The sequence below is a fragment of the Nyctibius grandis genome, chromosome 1 (genome assembly GCF_013368605.1).
Source record: "Nyctibius grandis isolate bNycGra1 chromosome 1, bNycGra1.pri, whole genome shotgun sequence".
NCBI lineage: Eukaryota > Metazoa > Chordata > Aves > Nyctibiiformes > Nyctibiidae > Nyctibius > Nyctibius grandis.
In genome coordinates this window covers 26,611,745-26,625,456 of record NC_090658.1, presented here as the reverse complement: position 1 = coordinate 26,625,456, position 13,712 = coordinate 26,611,745, and the positions used below count along the sequence as shown (strand labels likewise).

At 38.9% G+C, this 13,712-nt stretch overlaps 1 protein-coding gene across 14 annotated transcripts in view; it reads right to left on the bottom strand.

Moving 5' to 3' along the window:
- Nucleotides 1-13,712, bottom strand: part of BICRAL (BICRA like chromatin remodeling complex associated protein) — a 129,044-nt gene that overhangs the window by 112,957 nt on the left and 2,375 nt on the right. For 3 of the 14 annotated variants that reach the window (XM_068397773.1, XM_068397765.1, XM_068397791.1), the window contains exons 2-4: nt 3,620-3,692; nt 2,797-2,831; nt 862-910 (exon numbers count right to left, since the gene is read on the bottom strand). In XM_068397773.1, the coding sequence (XP_068253874.1) occupies nt 862-905 (44 nt within the window). In that variant the 5' untranslated portion in view covers nt 906-910; nt 2,797-2,831; nt 3,620-3,692. Of the gene's footprint in view, nt 1-861; nt 911-2,258; nt 2,762-2,796; nt 2,832-3,619; nt 3,693-13,520; nt 13,709-13,712 lie in introns of those variants that run through there. The other 11 variants (XR_011047929.1, XR_011047932.1, XM_068397748.1 and 8 more) reach the window with 6 other exon arrangements.

Sequence of the window (13,712 nt, the reverse complement as noted above, 5' to 3'; positions counted from 1 at the left end):
GAACAAAGTATTATATATCAAATGTTCAATTTTCTTCTTATGCTTTAAATGCATTATAGCATATTATCTGTTCTTGAATACTGACATGAATGTTAGCCAAAAGAAGGGAACTTCTCACATATATAATCCACAAAAATCTTGCTCATGCTTCAGCTATCATAACTATTTTTTGAGATTCCTATATGGAATTATAAACCTCCAAATAAATCTGTTATGGAAATAATGCAAAAAGAAACCCCAACAAACAGGACCATTTAAAATCCCCAATTTTATTAAAATCAAGTATCTCTGAGAAAAATGCTGATAAATTCTTGTTTGTTGTGAATACTTAACAGTACTGGGTAGCAATTCCATTTTTGTAACATTTTTATGAAAATGCACATTATTAGTAGAAATTAAGTATTTAAAATTAAGAAAGGAATAATTTTACTTTTCCCTTTAAAATACAAGCGTAGTGTTAACAGAGTATCTAGTTCCACTACTCAAAAAATTGAGATCTTTATTTTAATTCAAAAAACTAGTTCTTTGCAATGAAGTTTGTAACAACATCCCTAGCAATGTGCTTCAACACTGACCTGATATCACCACTAGCTGAGAAGAGAATCCAACCTGCATGCACACTCATTCCTTAGCCTCTCTTGTTGAGAACGCCAGCAAGTGGACTGTCAGTTACAATGCTCTGGGACTGAAGGCTTTGTGATATACACATCTCCACGTGGAAGAAGTGAAGCATAACTACTCATTTCATTTGCAACTCACCTAGTCTTGAGACAATACTGAGATAGAATCACCTCCTAGACGATGACTTTGCAAAATTATTTTTCCGAACTTTTCTGAAAGAATTGCTTAAGGAAAACTTACCCAATAAGATCAAGGAGACAGGATTCATCGTCATCATCATCCATGACAACTAGAACAAAAAGGGAGAGGATGAATATTTGATACTTTATCAGACAAAAGACTCCTTTCAACAATAAAACCAATTTAGAATATCTCAATGTTTTTATTAAACAATTCATGAAGTTGACAGATGCCCGCTATTGGCAAAATTCTTAAACCTGCACATTCTACAGAGGTCCATTGATTTATCTCAAAATCAAATTCAGTCACATGTAGTTATATACAAAATCCCATGCAAAGATTTAGGGGTGATTTTTAGAATTTTAAATTGGAGAAAGACAAATGATTAACCAAACTGATTACACAGAACTTCTATGACCTAAAAAAAAGTAGTAAAAAAAATCAGCACTGAATGCAATCTCAAGACTGCAATTAAAATGCTGCTACAGGAATTTACTCCCAGCTAATCCCAGTGAGGGAATAACTGAACACTACAGAACCTACAAAGACTGTTACAAACTGGTGTGTATAATACTGACCAGTCATAAAAGTAAACAAATTTAGATCAGTATCATGGCAGTGCTGTTATAGGCTAGAATCAGAACTACAGCCAAGACTTTAGAAGGCGTTAATGTCTTCTAGCAGACCTTTCTTAGATATTGCTAGTGACAATATGGCCACTTCCAGTTTCTCTTCAACAACACTCAGAAGCACACTTAAACGAACTTGTGATTAATAGTACACAGCTCTGATAATCCTTTTAACAACGGGTGGCAAATTCACTTGCATCAGCCAAACTGAATGTAAGCACCCATTCATTGGGTGCAGAGCATTTTTACCCCCACAATATTATGACTACCAACTCTCTCACACACTGCCTACTCGGTCGGGTGCTGCCTGCACCAGACGTGTTCCCTCAGTTTCCTCCAACGCATCTGTTTGCATATCCTGGTTCTCCTGTTCACTGTAACTCTCAGAATGTCACCAGAGATTGTACCTTCTCCCTGTCAGTAACTCTCAGGACCACTTTATCCTCCCTTCTTCTCTCTGTAAAGATCCCATCTAATCCACCAGTTCAATTATCAACTGATGCTAGCATTTGCTGAACTTCCTGGTACCCTGGCTTCCATCTACTTATCCAATCTCATCTTCGCAGCATCTTCTAATCACATCAAATTGATCACTGCACATTCCATGCTTGCGTTTTTCTCAACTTCCCGTAACAGTCTGCTATTATACTTATCAAATTTATTAATATAGTTTTGGCTTTAATTGAGGTGCTGGAGCGAGTCCAAAGAAGGGCAATGAAGCTGGTGAAGGGTCCAGAGCACAAGTCTTCTGGGGAGCAGCTGAGGGAACTGGGGTTTAGTCTGGAGAAAAGGAGGCTGAGGGGAGACTTTATCACTCTCTACAACTACCTGAAAGGAGGCTGTAGCCAGACACGTGTCAGTCTCTTCTCCCAAGTAACAAGTGATAGGACAAGAGGAAAAGGCCTCAAGTTGTGCCGGGGAGGTTTAGATTGGGTATCAGGAAAAATTTCTTCACCAAAAAGGTTATCAAGCATTGGAACAAGCTGCCCAGGGAAGCAGTGGAGTAAGCATCCCTGGATGTATTTAAAAGACGTGTAGATGTGGTGCTGAGGGACACGGTTAGTAGTGGACTTGGTAGTGCTGGGTTAACGGTTGGACCTGATGATCTTAAAGGTCCTTTGCAACCAAAACAATTCTATGATTCCATGATTCATTTTGCTCTCTTACTTCTTGCCAAATAGAAACTTACTCTCCCTGACCAGATCCATGTGAATCATTCTTCAGGCTCTCGCTCGTACAGATCTCCATAATGATTAAGACAACAAAGGGACTGGAGCATCTGTTATACAAAAGGCTGACAACACCAGGACTGTTCTGCCTGCGGAACAGAAGGCTATTAGGGAATCTTAACCATGTGTATAAATACCTGGTGGGAGTGTGTAAAGAAGACTGAGCCAAACTCTTCTCAGTGGTATCCAGTGAATGAACAAGAGGCAAGGGGCACAAATCAAAACAAACAAAAAAAACCTATTTTAACATAAGAAAAAACTTTTTTTTTTTTTAAACTCTGAGTGTAGTCAAATACCAGCACAGGTTTTTCCAACAAGGTCATGGAGTCTCCATCCTTGCAGATACCCTGAACCCTGCTGGACCACAGCCCTGAGCAGCCTGCTCTGGCTGAGCCTGCTGTGAGCAGGACAGTGGATGAGGTGATCTCCAGACACCCCTCCCACCTCAGCTGTCCTGTGCTTCTATAACCTCTTCCCTGAAATTTTTCTACACTCCATCAATTCTGAAACTGGTTTATACTATAGACTAGCAGAGGGTACCCTGTCTTCTATACTGCATAGCCTCATTCGTATTTTTTTTCTCCAATCTCCTGTGCTTTAGCTTACCCTGCAAGGGTGAAGGCAAAACCAGAGCATGCATCACTGTAAGGATCCCTCAGTATCACCTCTCTGGGAGATCGAGAAAACAAAGCACATCCACAGAGAACTACCTCAAATGTCGACAAAATCAGCATTCATGATTATGCATCTTAAGAAAAATAATTTCTCCCGTAATTCAGTATTACATCTGCTGACTGTTGCATACAGCCACCAGCATGTGCACTGATCTTGCAACTGAATGCTACTCAAATAATAGGACATTTTATGATGTCATGAAATGTAAATGTACATGTACATTAGTAAGAACAAATAAATAAGTGATTAGCATTCTGCTTTAACTGCACTGTTAGTACTACTTACAGAAAGCTGTTGCTTCCTCCAACAGCTAAACAGCATATCCATCTCTCAAGAGCAAGGTTTCACAGACTCCTACCTAACCAAAAGTAAAAATCAGCTCTATTGAGTCAACGTGATCTTTGTTTACACACTGCATGCCTCCTTTTGAAACTCCCATCCCATGTCCCTATGGCAACACTGGCTGACATCGTTATTTAAGTAAAATGTCTCTGCTTTACCAAACCAAATATTCTGTGATTATACTACGATAATGGTTCAACATTATCGAACATGACCACACAGAACTTTGTTCAATCAGTACTCCTGTGGGTATTAAAACTACTAACCCAAATTAGACAAATTTGCTAAGTTCACTAAATTCTTGAAAACCTGCATATAATGATCACAAGGAAAATAAACTGCATGAAAACACCAACAAGAGAAAATCTTAATGGTAATACACATTCTTCACTCTTCAGCACTTTCGCTGAACATGCAGTTGGCTTTATCAGAAAAAAATTGTTGGTTTTCCTCATTTCACAAACATGATACAAGAAAAATCTACCCAACGTACTGTAAACTCCTACCAGTTTACAACAGACAATAAAACCCAAAGCAAACAGCTACATTTTTGATAAACACCAAGAATCACAACCAGTCCCCTCCAGAATTGCACCTTCCTAAAGAAGCTTTAACAACGTTCTTGTCATCACTAGCAGAATTCTATATGCACATGAAAAAGAAATATGTCACCTTTTTTTTTTTTTCTAATGCTGGTTTACCAAAGAGCTAATCTGTATAAAACCATTACCAAGCTTTCACACAGCTGACCAACGTACCAGCAGAGAGTCATGAACACACCTATCATACACAGCTCTTGCTACATTCAGAAGTTGTTCTGATCAGCATGCACAGCCTAAGGGGCTAGATGCTCCCGCACCTTGAAAACCGCAAATAAAGCACAGACAGATCGCTACCATCTCAATATCCCCCAAAATGACGGCTAGGTAACACTACACTAACACCATGCTGCATGGCAGTGCTTTTGTGAAATACCACAGGACCAACATGCAATTTAAACAGCACACTTAGAGGCACGTGGTCCATAAAAGAACAATCAAGATCACAACCAAGCCAACAAACCCACCTACTCAGACTAAATTCTGTTCCTATTTCACCACACATACCCAAGATCTACATAATCACATAACTGTAGGTTTAAATCTTTTTAACTGATGCAGATTTTCAATGAGGATTAGTGTCCTGTTAACTTCGGGACAGCAACAGAGGAGATGCACAATCAGACCGAGTCCTTGCACACCCAAAAGCAACTACTCGTTCAGTCTATTTAGAAAAGAGGGCAACTTCAGCAACGCATAACCTTGACACAGATGATCATTTGAAAGTGTGTTAATAAAAGCAAGCCTATCCTGTGAAATTTTCCTAACACGTTTTCTACAGCACAAATGGTAGAAAAGTTTGCTGCTTCTCTTGCCAACTATCTTTCCAGGTTTTCTATACACAAGTTACACCAACTCTGTCCTCCTCACTGTTTGTTAACACATAGCAGGCCAAATCAACAATTGATGTATGAAATGGGTATACACCGTATTATTATACACCGTATTGAGCCAAGACAGTTTGAAAATAAAACTCCACACAATGAGTGGAATTAGAGGATTACAGTTACATAGCCTAAACCAGTGGTCTCCAAAGCGGGGTGTGTGCAAGACAATCCATTGGGGCGCAGGAAGAAAATATTAGAACTTCAGTAGTACATGCATATAGTTTGTAAATAAATATACCTATATTGGGGGTGCACGCTCAAGAAACTTCTACCGATAGGGGTGTCCGATCAAAAACATTTGGAGACCACTGGCCTAGACTCTGAAAGATTGACTCACTTCTGTATTTGGATCAGTTGATGGGGGCTTCAGCCTGTGGGCAAGGGGTGTGGGTGAGGAGGCTCCAGGTGAGGCTTATCTTGGCCATTGGGACCCATCAGTGCACCCAGGGTCCTGACAAGAGCCCATGCTAGAGGCAGTTGGGGGAAAATACACATTGGGAAGATTCACACAACTTGCTGGAGAGCTGTTACAATGTAGCCTAACAAATATCTAGTTATCATCAATACTGTTCTACTGTGTCTTTTTTTAAAAAATAAAATAAAAAACAAAACAAAACAAAAAAAAAAAACACAAAAAATGTGTTTATCATAAGTAGGCCAAACTGGTGCATCCAACTAATTTACAAAGGGCAATCCTTACTAATTAGTCACAACCCAGCACAGATACTTCCTCTAACTTCTTATTAGCAAAGCCTCTACTGTTTTATTTCATACCCGTGCTACTGCACTGGTGAACCCAGTATATGCTTCAACTTGGGTCACATGTGCTTGTGGAAGCAGCACTGCCTATCCCTTCTGGGAAATAACCAGAGTGCCCTTTACCGCACACTCCCAAACAGGATATATGAAAAGGTGAAAGTAATAAAACTGACAAGGAAAGCCCAGATATGCAGGCCAGTCCTCTGGGGGACTGTTATTACTTGGCCTTAAAGCTTCTGCCTCCCTTTCAACACTCTCACCTACTACACAGCAAAGACCAACAAAAGAGGAAGAGAGCAGTCCTGCGCCCCTCTCACCCCTTTTCCCCGAGTCAGCTCGAGGCTTTGAACAGTCACCTGGAACAGCAAATTGATCTGACAAAATATATTGATCTATTTCAACTTGGATTAGCTTCTTGATTTCGTTCTGGCTTGCCACGGGGCTACAAGAGTGCTAGTGCCAGCAGAAGAGAGGGAACAGGACTGACGGAGCTGGGTAGTTAAGTATAGGGGAAGGCAGGAGTGCTTCAGTCACCTTAAGGCAATTGTCAGGCCGTAGCTGTACAGTTAAAACAGCCACCACTCTCACGTCAGCTGCAGTGCAGGCAGCAGTTCAATGGAAGCAATTACTCCCCTCTACTCAGCACTTGTGAGCTCCCATCTGAAATCCTGCGCCCAGTTTTGCCACACACCCTCACCCCCCTTTTAAAAGAACTACAGAAAAACTTGAGAGAGTCCAGCAGAGTGCCAAAAAAATCCTGCAGGCACATGGCACTAAGAAAGTCTGAGGGAACTACACTTCTTCAGCCTGGGCAACAGAAGGCTAACCCAGGCACCACCTGCAGTCTGCCATTAGTTAAAAGGGGTACTAAGATGAGCAGAGCCAGCCTCTTCTCATCAACACACAGCAAGACACAAGGCAACAGCCAAAACATGCAACACAGAAAATCCCAACCGGCTATAAGGAGAAAAGAAGTTAACAAACAAGAATGCTCAAGCAAGAGGGTGGAATCACCCTCTTCGGAAATTTTTAAAACTCAAATGGCCCTGACGAACCCATCCTAACGTAGAAGCCAGTTCTGCTTACAGCTGGGGCCAGGGCCAGATAACCTCCAGTGGTCCTTATCAGCCTAAATTTTTAATCTCCATGCTACACAATCCACAGTATCATGCAATATATCCAGGGTCTACAACCTGCAGAGTCATTAAAACCGGGTTTGTCCAGAAATAGTCCAACTATTCATACATGCTTCATAAACTGTACATGATTCTTATAACTTAAAAAATGGGAGTATTCAAAACCACTGTAAACACTGGATTTTAAATTCACTCAAATTATATTCAAGCTTATCATGAAAGAATTATTTTCCTTTCTCAAAGTCATTTATAATTTCATACAACCTTAATACATAACTTCAGACACAAAGCAGTAAAATATTATTTTCAGATTTTGTAAAAAGCCTAAGATAGGTGCTAGTTTAGAAAAGCAACATTTAGAGCAGTAATTCCCAAAAGTGTGATATGATCAACATCAAAACTTAGTAAGCCACAAGTAAATAAATTTATCTGCAAAACTGTTGTAAGAATGCACAGACTCGTAACTTCCGTGCACCTATGTGGGATCAGTTCCTGACTGGAACATGCTGGCCCATGCCTTCTGAGAGTGAACACTGACCTTTGGAAATCAATGCTTTAAAGCAAGGAAATGACTGCTGTAGTTACAGCCTTATAGAGGGAGATAATCAAACTTGCACACAGTAATATACGTAACATCTGAAGCAACTGCCGTTTGAGTTACACGATATGACCACTAATCCTCAGAAGTTCGGTAAGACTTTGCACACATCCAGTCAGCAGGAACTCTGACAACACCTCCGTTATGCTTTATAATGCATCTGAGCCATCAAATCTTCTGTACTGTCCCATTGCTCTACACCATTCTCCAGAATTTTAATCCACAATCCCAACATTAATAGTAACTTCACTATGGAATATCTGAAGAAATACGTTGTCACTATAACAATAATCATCAGAACACCCAAATTGGAAGAAACCAAAAGTTACTTAACAGTCACTGTAGAGAACGGTACTGTAGCGAACTGAGTGTATTGCGTGCGCTACCTCAAATTTATGACATTTTCATACCTCATATCCTTTTTGAATACGACGTAAGATAACTCTATTAACCCAATACAAGCATCCATCCCTCATTACATTACATCAAAGGATCACAGCAGCATTAAGTGATTCCACACCGGATGCAGAGGCAAAATGCCCAGAGTCGAAGTACTTCCCTCACACAAATTTCCACCATGACTCCTATTAATCTTTACAGTGCTAATATTTTGCTCAGTGAGCTTCTGAACTAGAAAGAAAAAAAAAAAAAGATGCCATTTTACCACGTATTACGTAACGCATACCATTTAAGCAGTAGGCACTTCAGGTTGCTAAGGTGCACTAACTACTGCCTGCCTTACACTGTCAGTTATCTCCCAGGTTCCTAACAAACAGGCAACCTTGGATTCATTGAAGGAAACTTACCTACACAGGAACAACCAGACCCCATTTACATTCTTTGCAACACAGGAGTGTAAGAAAGGAGGATAAACTCAAACCCTTATTACCATTTATTTTATTCTTAAATTTCAAGTTCATGATACTTCTGAACAATCTAATATCTCGCAAACTGGACAATTTCAGATTCTTGTAACTAACCAAGCACGGGTTTTATGATCAGCTTAAGAGCTGCTCACCACATCAAGTCCTTTATTTTCAATAAACTGATTTTTACACAGATGGAATACAAAAAACGAATATTAGGAGGCATTTCCACTTCCCCCTCTCATTACTATAAAAAATGATGTGTAGCAGAATGATGGCACAGTATTCAACGGAAAAGAGGTAAATATTGAAAAACTTAATTGCCAATTAAAATCTCACTCTCAAGTTTACTCAGGCAAAAATACAGAACGCATAATTATCAAAAAGTTGTCACTTCAGGACAATAGGAGTAAGGAAGCAAAATTAATTTTAAAAATGTACTTTGTAAAACACAAGGATTTAACTACACACTTGCAAACCACACTGTGTTTATATTCTAAAGTATGTAATTATTCCTTACGAATAGTTTCTCTTCCAGAGTAAGCAACAAAAAGCAACTACTATACTGTTGCTAAATCTACCAGGAATTGTGCTCTAAAGAAGAGCTAACAAAAGTACGAAAGCTGGGATTCTAAGCTAGTAATACAGTGCAATATGGAAGTGTGAACTTTCTATATACATGAAAATGTGTTTTCATGCCAAGATTCTAAATCTGAGTAGTACTTTTAAGATGAACTTACAATGTCTGAAATTAGCTGTGGAACTGAATTTAATTTTAATCATCAGTATTTTAAAAAACATCTGTATGCAACAGAGTATGAAAAGAAATTTGTAATTCTAAATATTCAGAAGAATGATGCAAAACCTCTACAAAAAACTACTCTCAAAAACAGGAACTATTCAGGAGTCCAATAAATAGCAAGAAGAAAAGAAACACAGAAGTGCTACCTCTCATGAATTGCTAGGCACGAAATGATGCCTCTTCATGGTTTTTAAGATCTGGCAGGGGATGAACAACTAAGAGAACAGGCAGGGTCTTTACACAGTTGTGAAGTACCAGCTCCACATACGAAAGGGCAAATAAAAACCACACACTAAAGCACAGACAACCTACAACAGGTTGTTTATCCAGCTCCTAAATTTTATTTCCTTTGGTATACCATAAAAAGAGAGTCTTGAGTTTGGCAAATGTGGTAACTTATCAAGCTTCCAAGAACTACAGTGATATTTTAATATATTAAGAAAAAATGGAAATGTGCAGCTCAATTGTTAACAGTATGTACAATAGTAAAGGCTAATCCAGCTACAGTCAAGCACACCGAGTACACGTGTGAACCCCCAGTGTGGCTCTCTAAAATCTGGTTTCCCTCAGACACACATGTTCAGCATCAAATTTCTAATTTTTCAATACAATTTTTTCCTACTGCATTCAGAGCTGCTCTTGGCAACACCAAAATCTTGACAAGACTTTCATCTGGAACAGATTTTTTTAAACCTCATAGAGAAAACCCAGTGACTCACAGCCTGGAGGTCAGGATGCTTACCTACCCCACCGGATTCACCAGGCTGAACACTCGGCTCAGCCCGTTTCCCCAGCAGTGACTATTCTCATCACTATGCTATGGCCTATTTTGGGCGCTGCCTTCGCTGCTCCACCGCATACGCAATTCTTCAGGAATCTCAATATTCATAAAACATTTTGAAAGATCCTGATTTCATCCCAAAAGAGGAAAAGAAGGAGGCGTAATCTCAGCAGTTCCCTAGGAAAGAAATGTTCACCTGCCCAAAGGAAGTTAGATGCTCTTAAGTATTTCCAGAAACCACTGTATGCAATAATGCAGCCTATTAGCATACGTTATTTGTGCAACACAATACTTGAAGAAATGTCAGTTCTTCAGATGTTTTTACCTTGTTTCTACTAGAGAATACCTGTGTATCATACTTCTCATTCTGTGCATATTTTTCAAAGATTCTGAAAAAACACTTATGCAGTCCCAGAATGTAACTTCCTTATGAACTGATCATTTCTCAATTAATTTATAAACCAATGCCCAATCAATACCTTTTCATTGCCACTAGTCAATACTAGTTTAAAAAACAAACCCAAACTGGTTACCTTGCCACAGGCATGGTTCACACAAGCTAGTATCAGCTAACAACTGCTAATAATTAAAGCTGAATGGAGATTTATACTTCTTTCAGTTATTATGTTTGTGAAATCAACTGAAATTTGAATATGATGAATTGACAGATGTGTAACTAATTCAGCAGTGCAGTCCTCATCAACGCCTCCAAAACCAGACTGAAAATCCTACACACTGCCAATATTGTCTTTGTTGAAGCCAATAGCTTGCTGAAGCCAATGGAGATTTTGCCACCTATTTCAGTGGGGCCAAGGTATTGTCTGCAGCTGACACATCTCAATAAATTTAATGTACTCGGTGTGCTTGACTGTAGCTGGATTAACCTTTACTATTGTACATACTGTTAACAATTGAGCTGCACATTTCCATTTTTTCTTAATATATTAAAATATCACTGTAGTTCTTGGAAATTAAAGCAATTAAAAAAACTTCATAGTCTATTTGTGGTAGTTAATCATGGTAATTTTTATTTTGTCTAAAACCTCAGCAATTCTCAAATAAAGCAAAAATAATACAGACATGGTAGTTGTTTTTTATCAATGAAAGCAGGGGCAAATGAACATTTGAAAGTAAGGACACACATATTAATTGAACTACATGATGATCTTAAAAAATATCAGTCAGGTCAGTGCTTATCCATTCATGTTGGTGCAACAAGGACTTTACCGACACTGCTTATTCCAACTTTCAAACTAGAATAGTTGCAGGTCACAATGAATGTTACAACAGTTACAACCCTGCTGCTTTTCCTCTACTGTAAGAAAGCAAAACACACTTATTTTTGTAGACAAACCCCATGCCTATGCTGGATCAGGTATGTCACCATACAAAGCTTTCAAGCACATGGCTTATTCCAGCAGAACTAATAGAAGAAATATCAACTCTCTGAACAGAATGGACTACATTATCAAAGAGGCACTTATGCCTGGACTGTACCTATGACTTAAGACAGGGCTGACACACTTGCACACTCTCGCTGCTAAATCTACGCTAAAAAGCCCCAGTCATTAGACTTATCACATGCTTAATGCAGCACAAAAAGGCATGATCATTGACGGGTCCTTGGAAGAAACTGGAAATGCAGCTTATACTAGCAGGACTTCGTTTTTCTCTCTCAGTACAATTAAACTAAATATATAAACTCTACTGAAAAGGACACATTGACCTCACCTAAGGCCACACATATACTGAGAGTATTATCAACTCAAGAATACAGGTATAATATACAAGGCAAGTGCTTGAAGTATGAACAAAATAAGAACACACTTAAAATACGTGAGTATCTTACTAGTGAATAAGCCAAAGGTGCACCAATGAAAGCACAACTGGGCTAGTGCATCAACATGGTGAGCTTCTGCACTCCTCCATCAACGTAAACAGGCTATGCAAAATACAAAGTACTACTGGCAACAACAAGAAAAAACTTTCAAGCTCAGGCACGGCCGAAGAAATACACCTAAAACGAAGAGATCTAGTATGTTCAAATACTATCCATGAAAGATCTCAACTCGATGAGAATACATTTTGCTTTAATGCAAGCAGGTCAGAGAGTATACATAGTCATTTGGCAAGTATTACGCCCTAAGAGAATATAAACTGGTCATTTTTATCCCATTTTTGTCATTTCTTCATTATTTTCACAAATTAATGAAAAAATCCACAGTCTGCCAGACATTAGTTCATAATAAGAGAAATTTTGTTGTATAAAAATACCCTACCACTAAAAAAATTCCACTATCTTGATCCCAAGACTGCTGTTAACAAAAAAGCAAAATAATCACTTTAAGAAAGAGCAAATTTCATGTAATAATAAGATTTCTGAAATACGTGAACAAATACTGTACTCCACACTCAACAGATTTTTAAACAATTAAAGTTTTATCAGGTGTATTGTTTAAAAAGCTAAAATGTTAACAAGGTTGTCCTCGTGAAAGTCTTTACAAAAGAGAGTTTATATTCAGACAATTTTTTTAGTATTATTCCAAGCAATAAAAATGTGTATTTCACAAGAAATGTCGTTTAAAACCTTTCAACACCAACAGGCAAAGAATCTAAACAGCCTTAAAATTAATCCCAAATTTAAAAAAAATCTCCCACTTCCTTCAGGAACGAGCAAGAGGCATGGGGAAGCCCTCCTCTGATCTGTCAAAAAGCATAAAACGAAGAACTGAACAAGCACTCCGCACTCCTTAGTGGGCGCAGCATGAGTTGGTCTGGCAACATACTTGCTGTTCCTGAATACAGATGCTGTTGGTATTAAGCTCAAGCCTCATAAGCATTGATCAGATCACACAGAAATGAAAAAAAAAAAAAAAAAAAGTTTTGCTCAAAACATAGGAGACCATTTTCAACACTCTCCCTAAAAAACAGCACTAAAACAAAACTTAAAAAGCATATTAAAGTGGAGCTGCCAAATGTGAGTCATTTTGAAAAAGCACTACTTCCTGAGACATAAAGGAGTGATAAAAACTTGAAAAGATGCTAGTGTGTCCCCCCTCAAAAAAAAATTACCAAGAGAGTAACAGCAACAGAATGAGTTCTCTACCCACCCAAAGTTACTTGCCCTTGTATTTTTACAAGCACTTTAAAGGTATTGAAGGCTCTTCAATGACAATTACTTTGCCCTATGTGCTACATTAGAACACTTTTTAACGGTGGATTTCTTTTTTAATGACGTTGTATTTTTTTGTCATCATTCAACACAGGAGGATGTTCTCTCAAATCTTTTTTCTTCCTGCACTCTGAACACATCTCATGTCAAGAAAGACGTATTTTACAGACACTAAAACAGGCTCTGGTGTTTACAGGCTTTAACCTGGGAGCACAGGCCCCTCTCAACCAAGCCATTTTCGTACCTCACACGACCGTGACCCAGACTACTCAGGAGACGGGGGACGCCTCAGAAGGCAGCGATTCAGAGCGACAACTCCGACAGGGCCCTTCCCGAAAACACACATGCCCAAAACAATCCACCCTTTTTGCTCCGCTGCACACACAGAGCCAAGAATCCTTCACCTCTCTCCCCAAAGCACACACAGAAAAAAACC